The following is an 18,051-nucleotide window of genomic DNA, read 5'->3' as shown; positions in this document are numbered from 1 at the left end:
AACGAACACGGAGAAGATTGATTTGCAGTCGCTGTCCTGTTACAAATGATTATATTTCGTTTTATGTTACAAAAAGAATCTTTACTACGTATAGTGTACCATCGGTTTAATAACGTCAACGCCAGGTACCACGAATGTGGCTTGAATACGCACCTTGTCTTCACTTCCTCTCATCTTTTTTTGCCTTTTTTGCGATTCTTTTTTTAAATATTTCCTTCCAAATAATATATCACTGACTGAACATCTACTTAACTGCCTACGTCCGATCTAATTTAACACGACTGGCTGCGCGCCACCGCTCCGATCAATCAATTCTCAATAAACGTAGAAGAATCACGAGGTTTTGCTACGAACGGCGGCTAGTTTCGGGATTTCTTTCTTTTCCTTTCCTCTCTCTCACTCTCTTCGCTACATTAACGATTAATGATCTATACGGCTACGGAGAAAATATAATACGCTCGTTGACGTTTGTTTAATATATATAATATATATAAATTGTTTAATATATATATATATATATATAACAAACAATATATATATATATATATGCACGTTATAAATCGTTCGCTAATCTCCGCGATGTAATTGGTACGTTTTACATAATGTATGTATAATGCCGTAACGCTAGAAGTGCATTTACAATATGTACAATTTTCTGGGTCCATGCTCGAGCACGAGGCAAAGCCAAGTCGTCGAATCTCGCTTTGTGTGTGATAAAGGCTTCCATTTTCTCTTTTCGGCTTTTTTTTCTTTAAATCGGAGAAACAACGCATGAGAGTTACCGAACTCAAAAAAGATCTCGCCAGTAATTCGTCAAGTATCACATCCCTCTATGCTGGTCGTAACTATTATCCAACATCAAATATCGAACAATCTATGTCTACATTAATTAAGGAAATTATCGCGTAGGTTTATGTAAATGTTACAACTACGTAAGGTTACACCTAGATCCAGGAAAAAACTGATCGGGAAACTGACTGGTTTGCGGCTGTCGAGTTACAATTGAGCTACGTGTATTCAGCATTAGAAAATATACCGGATAATACGTAATCAACGCCTGATACCGTTTACGACATCGATATGATACGCTGAAGAATCGACATTGCTCCCGACGAAGTGATTTGATTCAAGGAATGCCCGACAATCGAGACGGCGACCGCGAAGTTGCGTTATTTCGCGAATCTTTTCAAAATAGCTAACACGCTCTCTCTCTCTCTCTCTCTCTTTCTCTCGTATTTCATCGCATGTCTCGTTGAACAGATAATCTTAAGCACCCAATAATATGTTACATCGCCAATTAGAAGCCGCTCGCTCGACGTTGCTAACGTCGAATTCACGCGCGAGTTCGCACAACGACGCTAACACGACGCCGTCTCGATTATCATCGCGTGAAATATGAAAAGAAATAAGAACGTTATTTCTTGACGTGACTCGTGATGACTGAGTGGAAACGACGAAAGTGTAAAAATATCTCGCGTACAAGGTGTGACATGGACCCGGTCGAAGTGCAACACACGCTACGTCGTCGGGACGTCTCGCACGCTCGCGTCGTCACAAATTACATTCAAGTTCTCTCTCTCTCTCTCTCTCTCTCTCTCTCTCCCTCGCTCCTCCGAGTCTTCCTCCTCCTCCTCCTCTTGGCCAAAGTAACTCCTTCAGCACGCGTGTTACGCAGTTTCGATCGATCTCTTAGCCTACGCCGTTTACAACTAATCGACTCGTTACTCGAGTCTCCTCTCTCTCTCTCTCTCTCTCTTTCTCTCTATCTTTTTTCTTTTTTTTTTAACTCCTAGTCTCACGTATTGTGATCTAAACGCACCAACGTCGGAAACGTCACCGGGCGGGACGCAATGAGAGTTTTTGTGGAAGCCTTGAGCAAACCTGCCCGCCGTCCCGATGACCCTCGGGGTTTACCACAATACCCTTCACAACCACGGGCAGATCCCGAATATTATTCCTCTCGAGACTGCTTCTTTCTTTCAGCTCGGTCCCGGGGTCGCTCGGTCTTCTTTCTTTCTCTGTAGCTTGGCGAACATGCTCTAGCTTTCTGAAGCACGTACAACCGACAAGTATAATTCGTAGTACACAGGGACTGAAGGCTCCCCCCCCTGAATTTTCCGAGAAAGACAGTTTTCTCCATAAAAAATATAATTCACATCGGGAGATTCGGTGTGAACAGCTCGGACATCGAGAAACTCGGCCGGTCGAGAAACGATCGGCACGAAGACGCGGGAATCATTGAGCGAGCCTTACGACACGCGAACAGTGAGAATTTCGAGGCGCAGGAGAAGACAGGAGGTTTCTCTCCCGCGGGAGCGTTTCGGGACAACAGTCGGCGAGAGAAATATAGGTGTAAATAGAGAAATTCACGGCGCCGAACTTACGGCTTCTAAACTTCTCGCGAACGCGGAGGAACTTTGTGAAGGACGCTAAATATACGGGAGGAGCCGCGGCCCCTCCGAGAGGACAGAATATTTTTGGCAGAAGTTGTCGAAGCTGTGCGCCTCCGCGACTGGACGACGCGCCGATCCGCGGCGACGACGGGTTTCGGAGGAACTGCGCGCCGTTGTCGAAACGAAAAGCTCACGCTGTGACGAAATTGCACATACAGCTTGTATCACCGCGGCGAAATCATTTTTCACAGTTTCGAAGAATCTGTCACGGAGAATCGTTCGAGCTTTTACTGTTATATATTGGCTGCGTCCGGCGAATACGATACAGGGGTAGTCAAACCTGAAGATCAGATTTTGCGCAGTGTCTGCTGTCAATTTTGTCGGCAGATTGTTAGCAGAAATATGGCAAAATCTGCTCATAGAGTACGATGACAAGTTGACGACAGAAGCGGTCGAGCAGGATCTGTCGTTTCGTCACCATTCAAATATATTTAAATTCGATAACAATTATCAAGACTTGGCTAAAGATTTAGTCTTAATTAAATGGTTTGGTTGCAGTAACCAAAGTTTAATGAAAAAATCTTGGTAATTGTTACCAAATCCTTCTTTCAGCGCACAGAATCTACCACGGTATTTTGATCGAATCTACTGCCAATCTGCCGGCGGCATATTCTGATGGAAAGATTTTATTAAAGCTACAATAAAATTTTATTGAAATGTGTTTGGAATTCTCTCCTAATTGACCCTATTTCATTACAATTCCACCAATATTTCAGTAAAAATTCAGTAAACTTCATGATACTTAATATTTCAAACATTTTTTTATCACTTTTAACAGTATAATTTAACTTTCCTTATATATCATAGTATTACATTAAATTTCATAAGGAAAATTATGATTCATATAGAAATATACTTATTCAGTCATTTTTTCAATAATTTCACTTTTCACCGTACTTTCATGGTACTTTCAGCAAAATATTTCCATCAGAATACTGCTAACATTTTGCTTACTGGGATAGTCGAGTCTTATCGACTTCGGAAAATGGATATGATCGGCAGATCTAAAAATTGTACACCAATATCATAGAGATAATTATTGCTCAACAGTTGTACAACCGTCGTGTTCGCCGAACGCAACCATTGTCGTCGAGCGCCGACAATTACGTGTATCCCTAAATCACAATTATCGGCTGTCGTCGCCGTCGTCGCCACTGTTAATTACAATGAAAATTTGTCCTCCGATTAATCTCCGATAGAGCGGCGTCTCCAATCGCGTCGAGCGGCGCGGACGGCTAGGTAAGAGTCGAGGACGAAGTTTCTCATGAAAAATACGTGAGGATAGTGATCCTTGAGTTAACGGAAGAATCTTTCATTGCCCGGCTCTCCTTCCCGACGGTGGTGCGAAGTGAGAAGGGAAGGGACGGTGGTCTGAGACTGGCTCGGTTTGTGGACACAAATTAGCTCGACCTGTGTCTAAATGCGCGCGAATCTCGCAGAATTCCCCGCTCCATTTTCTTTCTCTCCTCCTGTCGATGGTTGACTTTAGATTAGATCGAATAAAATCTACAGCTCGCGCTATACTGTTCAGAGACGATTGCACCAACGCGCATCGGCGTAATTTGACAATTAAGAACATCTTTTCTCCATCTACATTGAGGCAGAAAATCTGCAAGCAAGATTAGATCCTTGCGACAAATCAATTACAGATTACACGTCGGTGCAAATGGCTCTCGATAAACCGATGATCTCGCTGATCGGTTTGCCATCGTTTTAAACTTGAACAACGCAGCGGAGAGATAAAATTCGATAACGAGAGATGGAACTCGTAAGCGAAACAAAAGGATCGGAGAAAATCGCTTTATTTTAAACGCGAGCAGAATCTCGTGATCGACGGGGGTTTGGATCGTATAAAACGGGAAACAGGATCCCTATTCGCGACACGCGTTGTAGACACAGATGACGCTATAATTACACGATATAGATATAATAATAGCGACAACTGATCAATCAATTTATACATTGATTGATGAACGATCGATAAATTCTCTTTAGATATTCGTCTCAATATGAGCGACGAAGTCGACAGGCAATATTAATAATGATAATAAAAATAGTAATATAATAATAATAATAATAATAATAATAATAATAAAAAGATAATAGCAATAGAGCCATAGTAACAAATTTGATTGTAGACAATCTATGACATGATCAAACTGTGTATATAAGTTCATATGTGCAGGACGCTCTTTTACGTTCAATGCATTTTAAATGTATGCACTTCAACAGTAATAATAAGCGTTAATAATAATAATAGTAATAATAATGAATACATTGATTGGTGAAATAGTGATGTACAATCGGTGCGTGATAATCGTGAAAAGTCGAGCATCGATTACATTCATAATTGCTCCTATTGGAATGACTGCTTTCTGCAATATGACGAGCTATAAGTTATAGATATAAATGTAAAATACTCTGGAGAAACACGTGCACGACGTATGTGCAGAGAACACTAAAGTAAAAGAGCACCCTGCGTAATACGCACGTAATGAGCACATATATCACGTTTACACTTGCACAAAAATACGAGACAACGATAACCGATAAAACCTCCAATAATCATAGTTCTCCTTACTTTTCGTGCGCGGCCTTTTTCAAAAACCAAGATATTCGCGACCTCGCGCGAGGCGCGCGAGGCGCACGAGGCCGGCGGTCGTCACTCTCGAACAAACGTCGTTAAAGTCGAAGTGCTTTGCGATGTGTTTTGCCGATAAAAAGAAAACACGTACACATCTAGATAAATGGTCGTAACAAATGATAAAAGGCTGCGCTAAGAAATAGCTGCATCTCTAATACACTTTTAATTATCATTGCAGTAATTTAACCTAATAAAAACGGTGCATGTGCAAACCTAGCTGCCGCTAGAAGTCAATAAAAGTGATAGTGGACCACTAATAGGCCGCTGCGTTATTAGATTGTGGAGGAAAGAACGAGGTATCCGAGAAGAAAGGATGGTAAAGGATCCTATAGGTACAAAGTCGGACGAGCGAAATGAGGAGCCACGAGGGTCACATCACCGTGTGGATGACATCCGAACGTTCCGGCCCGATTCGAACTCCCCTCGGTGACATAAACAACCGGAGCCCCCCCCCCTCCCCCCACGAAGTTAACAGCGGAATTGCGATAACGAGCACCGATCCCCGACGATAATCGTCCCAAGGCACACAGAAAAAGGTAAGAAGTAAAATTAAAGAAGTAAAATTAAATTTAAGCGGCGAGAAAATTTACCAATTGCAGTCGATTATTCGTCGACTGTGAGAAGAACAATCGACTGCTATTGGTAAATTTTCTTACGTCTTTAAATTTTCTTAAGTCTCACTGCTTATGTTTTCCTGTGTGTCATGGCATTTTAAAACTGAATCTACAGGTGTGGTAAACCTTTTGCTTTAATCTAGGTAGGACGAATATCTAAAAGTTCTCGAAGACGTCCTATTTTATGATATCTTTCAGGCGCTTTAAGAACTCTTTTAGAAAATCGTTCTGCCTGAGACGCGACAAAATGCAACGTAACATCCGAAAGTCGTGATAAAGTTTAAACCTTAGGAATTGCGACGTCTGGTAGCGCTGGAATCGCCCTTTGTTAGAAGAGAGATTTAGCGCTTAGAGCAAAAGATCGAAAACTCACTACACCTATTGTAGACCCAGCCTAAAAGACAGCAAGCGACGCGTGAGACAACCGTTCGTCGGAAAATCGCCGGGCGAAATAAGCGAGCGTGAAGCGCTGATTCGATGCGTCCGGGTGTATCGTTTTTGCGTCGGCGTATTTATAAATTACCGGGGTTGACCTGAGAGAGGCTCTATTTGGAAGATGGGTCCCTACGTCCTGTTACTCGGCTACCGGTACAATAATAAAAGACTCCCCCGAGTCTACTTGTCTTACTACTTGACATTCCGTTCCGCTACTTTGATTATAAACGCTACTGTGTCACGCGCGATATCGATATTGTCTCTATGGTATGCAATGTAAAATTCCTCCTCGTCATTCTAACTACCTACCTACAAACGGTACACGCCCCTTTCGTCGTGCGTTCCCCTTCTCTTTCTCTCCCTCCTCCTTCTCCTCTACAACGTATGTATGAGAAAGCATCCACGCGCGGTCGTTGCGCGCCGCACATCGTCAACGGAATATCCCGCGAAGTCGTGACGGCGAGGAATCGTTATTAGGAAACACGAAGCATTAATAAATTAAGCGTGCGCCAAAGCGATATAGCCTTTGGTGAGAGCCCTCGGCGAGCCCTCGGTGAGCCCTCGACGAGCCCTCGGATCGACCTCCGAACGCAGAGTGTTACCTCTGTACGGTAAAAAAAAAAAAACAAAAATAAAACGAACAGAAAACCGAGAACGGATCGAACAATCGCACGTTATACTTCGCACTCAACGGCATTGCGAAGGACACGGCGCTGACACAATGTGTTGCGCAACTGGAGAACGTAGTAGAATTCGTTAAAAAGTTCTCGCGAGTGGCGAGAGCCCGCGGGAGAGCGGGCTCGTCCCCTCTGAACGAAGTCTTCCTCTTTCTTTGTCCTACACCTCTTCTTTAGATTCCTCTATTAACAATAGTGGTAACACAAGGCAGAGCTCTCCCCGAAGAGACTCTATGATATGGAGCAAAATTCACGGGCATGAAATTCAAACTTCATTTCCGCAGCCTTCGAGAAACGTCTTTTCTTACCCCCCCCCCCTTCCCCCTTCGTTCACCGAGCGCGATTTTCTCTCCCGATTATAATGAGGACGGCGTCATAATTTTCCTTCGTTCTCTCTTCTCTCTTCCTTCTATCTCAATCGCTCAACCGGCCGTCCGTCCGTCCGTCCGTCTCTGTCGCAAAGATACGTCGTCGATATCACGTGCGTATCTACGAGACGAGACGGACGGCGTCAGGCCTGATTCTTAAACGAAGGAGAAGTCAATTGTATACTCACTAGAGTCCCCTAAGCCCACGAGAATCGCGGCAACGAGCAGTAGAAAAATTCGAAAAGTTTCAAAATCCTCGCTTCTCTCAGAATATCTTGCTCCACATCTTCATCATTTTCTAGAAGAAGTCTCTGCCTAAGTGGGGACGGTTCGTCTGTTGCGACAGTCGCGGCCTACCGCGGCCGTTCGCCCCGGCGGCGTGCCGCCTCGTGTTGCGCAGCTCCCGGTCGACCTCCAGCTCCTCCAGCTTCATGGTGAGACCGAGCTTCTGCTGCACTGCCAGACGCAGTAGCTGGTTCAGCGTCTTCCGGTCGTCCTCCGCCACGGCGAGCTGCCGTTGAAGCTCGTCGACTTGCGTCACGTACTCTTCGCAGCGTGCGGCGAACATCGCACGCAGACCTGGAGAGCGGATGGTTAGCGGGGTTTAACACGATGTAGAGATAAGCGAGCGACAAAGTCAAAACGCGCACACCAAGTAGCGTGCCGCATTTCCCCGCGGATGGAGGACCGAGCGGGAAACCAGGCATCGCGATGCGCCGTTGGACACTGTTAAGTCTAATAAATGTACTTGGGCAGCGTGAAGTTATGGCAGAAGTATGGCAGAATGCGCACCAAGCATCCGAAACCAGGTACATCGATGCATCTTATTCCAAAACACGATGATATTCGACTAGTTGCGCTTTAAGGAGATTGTAAGGCGAAGTGAGGTCGACAAGAATTCGATGAAACTTGCATTATGTTGTATACATTGAAGTATCATCTAACTGCTCATGTGGTTAGAAAAAGATCGATTTTTCGAGAGCTGAGATACTTGCAATTAAAGTTGATACTTTTTACACGTATTCCTTGAGATTAGCCTGTGATTTTTAACTTCTATCTTTAATATCTTCTAAATTAAAAATAACATTTTGATGAGAAATATTGTAATATTAAGAAATACTGTGATATGCAGATATAAGCAAGTTTCAGAATTACTGACCATTTTGTTTTGAACACATAGCAGTAAAGTTCATAACTTAAAGCGATACTCGAAATATATATACATATGCACATATTTAAACATTTATATACCATTATTATCTGTTATCTGTGCATTTCTATTAGATTAACTGATGCATAAATACAGCATTATTGAGAAAAAGAAAAAAATAATATTTTCGAGTTTGTAATACTATATATAAACATATATATATATACTTCGCTTTAAATTAACATTTATTATTTAGGTATAGAAACGTAATTTTACTTAATAAGCAAAAATATTAAATTTATGAGTAGCTCTCCTGATACGCCACTAAAAATACAACACTGACCCTTACAACCTCTTTAAAGGTCTATTCAGATAATATAGTCACATAATGCATATGCACAAGGAAATTGACCAATCATGTGTCTAATGTAGAAGATATCCTTATGCCGTACGGATCATGACTGATTGATCTTCTCATGTATATACAATATGAAAGTTTGTCTGGATAGGTCTTAAAAGCGAAATGTCATGTGGATTATTCTTATGCGATGCAATAATTATGGCATAGGACGAGGGCGTTTGAAAAATCGACCGTGGCACCCCAGAGGATTAACAGCAGAGCACTCATAATAGCTGAGAGTGAGAGCATTTTTAATGGCCGAGTTAGTAGGCATGTGTTAGGAGAACAAAACGGAAAAAAACAGAGTTAAATTATTGAATTTCACTGACAAACTGTGAGTCTTATAGAATGATCTTGCAAAACGGAAACGGCTCAACGGAGATTCACGGGGCAACTACGGGCATGGGAGTGGTTTAGTTGTCAAAAATAGCGAGAAAAGTGAGTTTTATTCTTGAAAAAATAAGAAAATAGTGAGTCAACTTTAAAAATAAAAACAATTAAAAAACGAGTCTTTTTCAAGTGATTTATATGTTAAAAATAAAATTGTTTATCTATTATACTATTCCTTTAAAAGACTAAATCACTAGCCTTACAATGAAAACTATCAGTGATGAACAAAATTTGAATTTTGGGAAATAAAAGAAGTTACATGATATGTAAAACCTGAAATTTATTTTCTATATAAAACAACTTAAAAATAAAATCAGTTCTTCACTTTATAAACATTGTGTTGTAGAAATCTCTCATTGTATGTTATTTTCTATTTTCTTTGAATCTTTGTTTTGCTTTTAAAGAAGCTAGAATTATTGAACATTAAATCTTACGATAAATTTTTTTTTTAAAAGGGCTCAAATTTATTAGAAAAAAAAAAGAGAAAAGTGAGGTTTTTCTTAAAAGTGAGAAAAACAGGGTGTTTCTAAATAAGCAAAGAAAAATGAGAAAAGTGAGCCGCTCCCATGCCTGCAACCATCAGCTATTTCAACGTAATCTGTTCTCTTGATCACAGGCAGCTTTTTGCGAGATTAAAGAATTCGGGTTGTGAAAGGCGAAGGCAGAACGAGAGGTGCAAAAGTAAGATACCCACTTGAAAACGTCGCGGCATTTTCCTTCAGCATCCTCAGCTCGTTCCTCAGTTTGAGCATCGTCTCGTTCACGATACTCTTCTCGTTCTCATATTTGCTCTTCAAATTCGTCAACGCTACCTCCGCCGTATTCTTGTTTGATTTGAGTACCGTTCTTAACGTGGCGATCTGTTCCCGCTTAGCGGACAACAAGGCCTTTAACCTGATGACTTGCTCTTGAAGGTCTGTCACCTCCGCCTTGTTTTCGTTGACAGAAGCTGTAAAGAGATTAAAGAAATTTAGTTTGAAAATTTAACTGTTGCAACCTGACAATTAAACGAGCTTGAAGAACTGTTAAACCGTTGATGTGGAAATTAACTGTCTACCTACATCAGTGCTCAGAATCAGTTGCACTTTCGACCATCGTTGCGATCTTTGAAAGTGATTCCGAACACTGATCTGTATGACGAGATCGCAAAATAAGACTTGTCTCTGCAATGCAAGACCAGAATACTTTTAGGCGGTTAATACATGCACTCACCCTCGCAAACGTTGCAGACATTGGACTGCATTCCTTTGACGTTCGACAGTTCGATCGTGTGCTCTACGGAGCTCCTGAGATGCTTGATTTGGTCCATCGCCGTCTCTATATGTTTCGCGATCTCCTTTGCCTTGCCGAGACTCTCCAGATCCTTGATCTTGATGTCGGTCTTGAACAAGGTCCGGCACCAGTCCATCTTGCTGCTCTCCTCCTCCTTCTCGGGCACGATCTTCTCGTGGTCCAACACCACCCTCGAGGGCGTCTCGCCGTTGACCGTGCAGACGTGGTGGTAAAGTTGCGCGAGCTCCTCCGAGAGATTCTGCAGGTCGTTCTGAGCGGAATCGAGGAAACCACCCGCCTCGGCGGTGAGTTTCGACAGGGTGGACACGTCCGACTCGAGCTGCATGCTCCTCTGCTCCGTGTCCAAGAGCTGAAACGAAGGAACCGGGGCATTCGTCAATCATCGCGAACGAGAGGGCGCGATACCAGTCGCAACGGATGCATTAGGTTCGCTTTGCTCGATACTGCGTGTTTGTCGGAAGTTTATTCGCAAGGCGAGTTTGCAAAACTCGGGTGGTGGTGGTGGTGGTAGTATTATTTTTTAGGACAGAATATACACGGTTCTCTGTAAGTGAGACTACGGTAAAATCCGCGAGAATCGTGGGCGCGAGGCATCGTATACGATTTCTCTTGTCTTGAGCATCGTGCAAAACAGGCTCGGCGAGCTCCGACATGCTACGTTAGATGCGCACGAAATTTATAACAAGGAGGAGAGCGATGTCAATTCTGTGAGAGAAAGAGAGAGAGAGAGAGAGATAGAGAGAGAGAGAGAGAATACTTCTTGTTCCTAAGCGCATTCGGTTTCTGAGAAAGCCACGGTGCATAGCGGTATTACGATCCGTACACGTCGTTCCTTTCAAACGACGGCTAACACGATGATGTTCACTCGTTCAGATGCTAATGCGAGAGGGCGATCCGCGTGTGAGAATAAAAGGCGCGTGTTACGGGAAGAGCTGTCTCCCCCCTCCGGGTAAGAATAATATTCTCACACGTGAATCCAACATACAATGGAACGATGGTGAATTCGTCAGTAGCTTCGGAAACGTGTATGGTTAAGAAATGTATGAAGAAGTATATCAGAAGGAAGCGATACACGTGGTATAAATGGTGGTTTTGTTAGGACACTGAAAAGCGAGAATCTGTACGGATCATTAGAGGAGCCAACAAGACAAATTGTTATTGAATAATTCGGTAAATACGTCAAGGGGACCACACGTTCCAACCTTTTCTCGAAGGCTCTTCTCTGACTCGGGTATCTGAAACGCCACAATTTCCATTCAAGGTAACCGAATTTTGCATTGCACGTTTTGGCGCCAGTCGCACATCACACATTTATATTCTCGCCATTACCGAACTCTCGTTTTCTTACTCTTTCGTTTCTCTCTACGTCTTACAACAGTCGTTTAAACACGCGCTTCTGCCCTTCGTCACGACGTCGCGACAATGCCGACGCTAATGTATCTCCGAGAAAGCGCGCGATGAAGGACGATGAAGAGCTCGTACCTTATTTCTCAGATTCGTCAACTCCGTTCTCAGCTGCTGCGTCGAGTCGGACACGGCCAAGCCGTTCTCCAGCTCCGCTAGGTCTTTCTGCAATTGGGTGATCTCGCGAGCGGACATAGTACTCCATTGATGATATTGCACGATAGCCTATGAAAAAAAATATGACCAAGTGCGCCGAATTAAAAATGATATTTCGTAACAACGGCTCTGCTTCGTTTCACCAAAGAAGAATAATTCAGGCCAACAATACCCTAAGCATGGATGTTCTACTAGCCTATAAATATTAATACAGTTAATATTAATCGTGGGAAGATGCATTAATATTAACATTGACTGTGGCAAATTCTCCACATTGCTGAATAAAAGATTCGGACGTACGTCAAACACACGAGATTAACATGTATTTTTCCCAGCGATTAATATTAACTATTCTAAAAATAATATTGTTGCGTCCGGCTCTCCTTCAGAACATTTTCTTCTACTCGCGCACAAATAAAAAACCATGTCGTTTAAAAGTATGTTATATATTAATTGCTACAGCAGCCACAATTAGGCTCTGAAAGGCTCGTATTAGATCTCTTCGTGATAACAAAGTGTCGTTAGAGTAATGTTTCATACGGATAATACAAAATGCAAGTCATCGCATGTAATTCGTCTCTCACACATTATTAACTCCGATTAGCCTTAATCCACGTACAGTCGGTGTCACGTATGCAATAGGATTCCCTAGACGGGGAATTGCACGATTTTCATTTCTAAGGCCGTTCTCAATAGCGTAAACATAGACGTAGGATTGTGGGAATAATAGTAATAGTGAACGTTGTACGACAGTTTAATCTACACACGAGTAAAGATATGTCGTAACTTGATTACGACGATCAATCATAATGCAGTTATCATCACATCATTTCCATAACAACACTCTGATTAGTTGGCTCTTGTGTCTTACGCTGTCGTAGCCGTGAGAGAAAGTGCCAACTATCTTTTGCAACACACGACCGGTAGTAGCAGTAGTTTACAACTGCGTTTTACGGCACTTTACAGCCACTTACAGTTACGTTTACGCTATCGTCAAATGTCCTTTACGACATGTTACAACGACGTATAAGTAATTCTAATTAGAAGGATGGGCCACAATGGCTCTAATTATGACACGGGTTTGACTTTGACTGTGTAAAGCTGAAAATCGTACAATTCCCGATCCAGAGAATGATATAGCATACCTGATTGAGTTTGTCCAACGTCGTTTCTTCGCTCTGCTTCTCGGGCAGCTTGGAGTGAAGATGATGCAACGATTGCACGTGCGCCGCCAGCTGCACTATCCGCGCGACGAAGGTCTGCAGCTCGCCCTGGCTCTTCTCGACCGCGTACTGCGACTCGCGTAGGTTCTGCATCAGATGAGCCTTCTCGGTCTCCGCGAGCTCCAGCTGCTTCTCCAGCTTCTTCAGCTCGTTCAGATGGATCTCGGAGAACAAGTCGACCTGCTTGTCGGTCGCGGAGGTGCCGGGCTCTTGCGTCTTCAGGTCCGCCTCGATTCTGCGCAGGGCCGGCGAGTCGTCCTCGCCGTCGCTGCATATCGTCTGATCCTCCGTGATGCCGCGGATCGAAAGCGCGAGGTTGCTGAGGTTGTAGATTGACTCGCTGTTGATCCGCTGGTCCAGCTCCTTCTTCAGGGCGTACTTGGCCTCGCGCTCGGCCTGCAGAGACTCCAACGCCTCCTCCATCTGCTTCTCCGCTATCTTCTTCAGGTTCGTCAGCTCCTCCACCTGGCTGTTGAACAGCTCGACCTCCTCCGTCAATCTGCGGATCTCGTGTTTGGCACCTTCGAATTCCACCTGACTGGAGCGCAGACCGGACACCTGCTTCTGCAGTGAGATGTTCTCATCCTCCAGCTCGGAGTAATCCTGGAGGAGGCGGGTCTCGCGGAACCTGCATTCCCGCAATTCCGTCCGTAGCGACTTGCGCTCCGTCTCCGCCTGCTGGTGGTCCTTGCCGACCTCCTCGCGCTCCTGCAGAGCGTGGTCGCGTTCCGCCTCCACGCGTTCCAATTCGTGACGCAACTGAGGGGAGAGATTCGACAGGTCACAGAGGAAACGTTGCGTATACAGTGTCGATCCGGAGATCGACGGCAGCTAACCGGATACACACCTGTTTCGCTTCATTCTCTAGCTCTATGATCTGCGTTTGCAGAGAGGTTTCACGAGCGGCGCTCTCGTTGAGAAGGCTCTCTTCTTGCTCGATGCCGCTCTTTGTGGTCAGCTTCGTGGTGGTCTGGAACTTTGCGAGGGCCTAGAATAACGACGAAATCTATTTTATTCGCGCTCATGCGAGCGTGCAAAAAGTGACACAAGGTAGCCAGAGCTATTGTCCAGAGCTTGGCACAAGTATAACTCCTTGGAATTTTACTTCATGAGTAAATTCAACTACAAATGCACTTTCACCGGGTCTCTGAGGCGGATTCTTTGACAAAACAATTAAATATACCCAGATAGCCAAAGTTGCAGAAGCAGATCTCGCACTGTGCCTGCTGTGAAGTTTGCCGGCAGCTAATTGGCGGAGATACGAAAACAAGATAACAGAATATGGTGACAGATAACATTAACAACAGAAACTGAGTAAAATCTGTCGTTCTGTTCAAACTTAAACGAAACACTCTACAGATCTTGTTCAGTTTCCGCCGCCAATCTGCTGTCGAGTTACGTCAGCAAGCTCTGTCGACAGCACACAAACTTATGGATCTGCTGCAGGATTTTGAACGAATTTATTACAAATCTGCCAGTATACTGCTGACACTTTGCTTACTGGATAATTGCACAAATACAAGCAAGGGACTTGAGCGGCCGACACGGATGCGGCGAATGAGTCATTCCGCTGCCTACATTCCTCAGACCCATGGCTCATTCGGTGCACCTGCCAGAAGACCGGTCCCGCAACCACTTATGTACCCATTTCAAGACCTAATTCCAGACCAAATTCCATTCGGGAGAGACAATCAGATACTCCTCCCGAACTTTCTACTTGATACTTCGCTCCGCCGTTCCGCCGCTCCGAATTCCCCTGTGCCCTGCGTGCTCCACTAAACATTAATTAACGCTCGCGAAAAAGAGAAAAAGAGAGAGAGAGAGAAAGAAGGAGAGAGAAGTGTCGCAAGGTCAGGATAAATTCCCTCTCACTCCAGCGCTCTTTCGCGCCGCGTAGGCGGGCGTGTCGAGGCGGACAGCTGCGGAAAGGCCCGTCGCACTAACCTCCTGCGTGATCTCCAGCTCGTGCTTGGTGTTTTCGTAGAGGGCCTCGAGGTCGTTGCATCGTTGCTGCAGGGCCGACTTCTCCTCGAGCAGCGCGAGCCCGTACTGCGCCGACTGTATCTTCTCGGTGGAGGCTAAATCGAGCTCGCGCGACAGCCGCTCGATCTCGGTCCTCAGCTCCTCGAGCCCGTTGACGGCGGCGGCGGCCATTGCTGCCTGCGTCGACTGCTCGACGGGGATGATGACGACGGGGACGAAGACGACGATGTCCCTCTTTCTCCGAGAGCGTTGTTACCCCTCGTCGTGTTCCCTCCTCCTCCCCCACCGGCCGCTCGTCGCGCTGCAGCGGCTCGTCGTTATCACGAATGGAACTTACAGACGCCGGTCGCCGCGGTGGTAGCGCATCCCGAGCGCATCCTCCGGTAATCGCGTCGGGCCCGGACAGCAGCGGCAGCACGAGTGTGTTCTCGCGTCCGCTATCGCGCTCCTCTCCACGGGCTCTTCCTCCACCTCCGCGCCTTTTCACATCCTACCCGCGTGCGAGCCACTCGCCGATTTTGACAGATGCGCGACGACGACGACGACGATTCGGCGGCCACGATGGGGCGCGCGGTGGACGGCGGGGGCGCGGACGACCGGATGCATGTTCCGCGTTCGCGGCAGTCGTCGGTTCGTTCGGCCTTTTAACCCGTTTCGGTATTCCGCTCGTCCAGGCGCGCGCACACCTCAGGGCCGGCGCCACTCGCTCGGCGCCCCCGGACGGTTCTTGCGGCTTTGCAAATTCGCAGAGAAAAAGGAAACGGGAAACTGTACTCCCATGTGGCTCGATGGAAAATCCGTTGTTATTTAGGGAAAATATTTGTTTTCAACAAGAAAATTTACCTCATTGTATATTAAATATCGTTCCGTCGAAAGAAGTTCTTTAATATTTTTCTAACGTATTATTTCCTTTAAATAATTCATTGCGACAACCATTGCAATGTTTGGATGAAAATACAAAGGAAATATTATGTGAAAATATTTGTCGTTGGAGGAACCAAATACTCGTTCATTTGCTTCATTCCAAAAGACAAATTTGCTTCAATTAATTATATTAATCGGCGAATCTCCCATTCTGTATATTTACGGATACACGAACTTACGAAATACTTGAAACAAGCAACGTTTACTTTCCAATACTGCATATATTTTATCGCGTTTACGTATCAGCCTCTCATATTTCATTTCCTCCGAATATGAAACAATTCTTTTCGCTACTCGCAAATATCTTCCATTCATTCGGCTTACTAATCGTTACAGATTCATCGCAAGTACCCGGAAAAAAGAAACGTGTACGAAGTAATTTAAAACCAGCCGTTCGGCTCTCAAACGACTTTCAAACGTACACGTTCTTCGTCAATCTTTGATTATTAATTAAAAAAACGCTCGTCCTGCCGGTAACACCAGGCACCGGGGCGCTCATGTTTCCTCAGCGAGCTCCCTCACTGAAGGTAATCATTCGTAGGTGTTTAAATGTCACCTGAGACGAAGGGTTGAGACTCTGTACCCTGTATGGCGTATTCTTCGATTGCTAGTTGTTAAAAAATCATGCAATTCGATACCGCTTATAGCGCAGAAAGTATCTTGCCGTGTACAACCAACGATATTTACACCGCACGTAGGAAGTGTCGCGGTCCCCGAGTCGAGGTACACGCGGATATCGACATTCGTGTTTCGCGTCGTGTCGTACGTAGTTATTTATAAATTCCGTCGTTAGACTATGAAAAATGACATGAAATTACAATCCGATCCGCAAGGCCGCGCGCCGATATGACGCACGCGGAATTGCGCGCAGCTGTGCGCATAAATTTCGGCGAGAACGAGAGCGTGCGGAATATCCGTGAGGTACACACTATGTGATGATACGCGGGCAATTGCTGATTAATATTCACCGGGGCCCATTACGCATTTACGATGACACACCGGATTGCGTGGACGCGAGCAGGAGCATGCGTGTATCGGCGAGATTACGTAATTCGCCTTCTAGCGATCCATACACGCGCGCACAGGTACACACGTACATTCAGCGTACACACACCGACGTGATCGCGCAAATCATTAGCTGCGAAATTCACCAGCGAGCGAGCGAGCGAGCGACCGACCGGCCAACCTGTGGATTTTTCGCCGATTCATTATGTATTTAATTCCGTTTAACGAGCGGATCGTCGGCCGGACCGTCGGCGTGTGAGTCTCGTCCGAATTTTCGACGAGCTGCAAGCAATGGAAAGAATACATCCGTACCGTTGAATTTTGTCGCTTTATTAGCACGAACAGAGTTCACTGTGTTGTCAGCATAAAAAAACTGAGTCCAACGAAATGATACTTTAATTACAAATGCGTCGCATTACGTTTGGAAAGAGTACATGTGTAAAAAATAACTATATAACTATATGATTATAATTAAATTACCATTCCGCCTCTCTCTCTCTCCTAGTGTTCGTACTAAAATTCTTACGTATAAAAATTCGAATTCACGTGCCACTTCTGCGAACTCACTGAGGACGCACATACGGTATCAACTTAAACGACGGGAAGATCCGCATCGAAGTAACCGCATCGAAGGGAACGAAAAGAAAACTCGTTTGCCTCTCCATACACATTCTATTTCAAAAATTCAGTTTAAAAACATAACTTCGAATACTTCACAATCCTTTTATTAGTTCGTAGCTTATTTGTTTTTTTTTTTCACTTCTTCCTCTTCATCCTCCTTGTCTTCTTCCTTCTTTCTTTCTCGCTCTCTCTCACTCTCTCTCTCTCTCTCTCTCTCTCTCTCTCGTCTGCTTTTTTTAAGTATTAATAGAGATTAGTTTAATATATAAGTCGAGCCGTGGACCCGGCGTGCGCCGCCGGTCGAATTAAAT

The 18,051-nt window shown here is 44.7% G+C and overlaps 1 protein-coding gene across 3 annotated transcripts; it reads right to left on the bottom strand.

The window, feature by feature from the left end:
- Positions 1-34: 34 nt before the first annotated feature.
- Positions 35-15,809, bottom strand: LOC106743896 (protein bicaudal D). Of its 3 annotated transcripts, none has more exons than XM_014618175.1 (8): positions 15,152-15,808; positions 14,055-14,195; positions 13,130-13,966; positions 11,907-12,053; positions 11,627-11,659; positions 10,344-10,773; positions 9,826-10,080; positions 35-7,770 (listed from the first exon to the last, which is right to left on the bottom strand). In XM_014618175.1, exons 1-8 carry the CDS (start codon positions 15,359-15,361, stop codon positions 7,490-7,492), a joined length of 2,334 nt encoding a protein of 777 aa, XP_014473661.1. In that variant the 5' UTR covers positions 15,362-15,808; the 3' UTR covers positions 35-7,489. The 3 variants fall into 3 exon arrangements, with proteins under 3 accessions (XP_014473661.1, XP_014473662.1, XP_014473663.1); XM_014618177.1 differs by lacking the exon at positions 35-7,770 and adding an exon at positions 8,579-8,974 and having other exon boundaries at positions 15,152-15,809; XM_014618176.1 differs by lacking the exon at positions 11,627-11,659.
- Between the last annotated feature and the right edge of the window lie 2,242 nt (positions 15,810-18,051).

Source organism: Dinoponera quadriceps, unplaced genomic scaffold, assembly GCF_001313825.1.
Source record: "Dinoponera quadriceps isolate SergipeBrazil2010 unplaced genomic scaffold, ASM131382v1 scaffold1070, whole genome shotgun sequence".
Taxonomy (NCBI): Eukaryota; Metazoa; Arthropoda; class Insecta; order Hymenoptera; family Formicidae; genus Dinoponera; species Dinoponera quadriceps.
The sequence above is the reverse complement of the archived record's forward strand: the minus strand, read 5'-3'. Positions and strand labels throughout refer to the sequence as shown.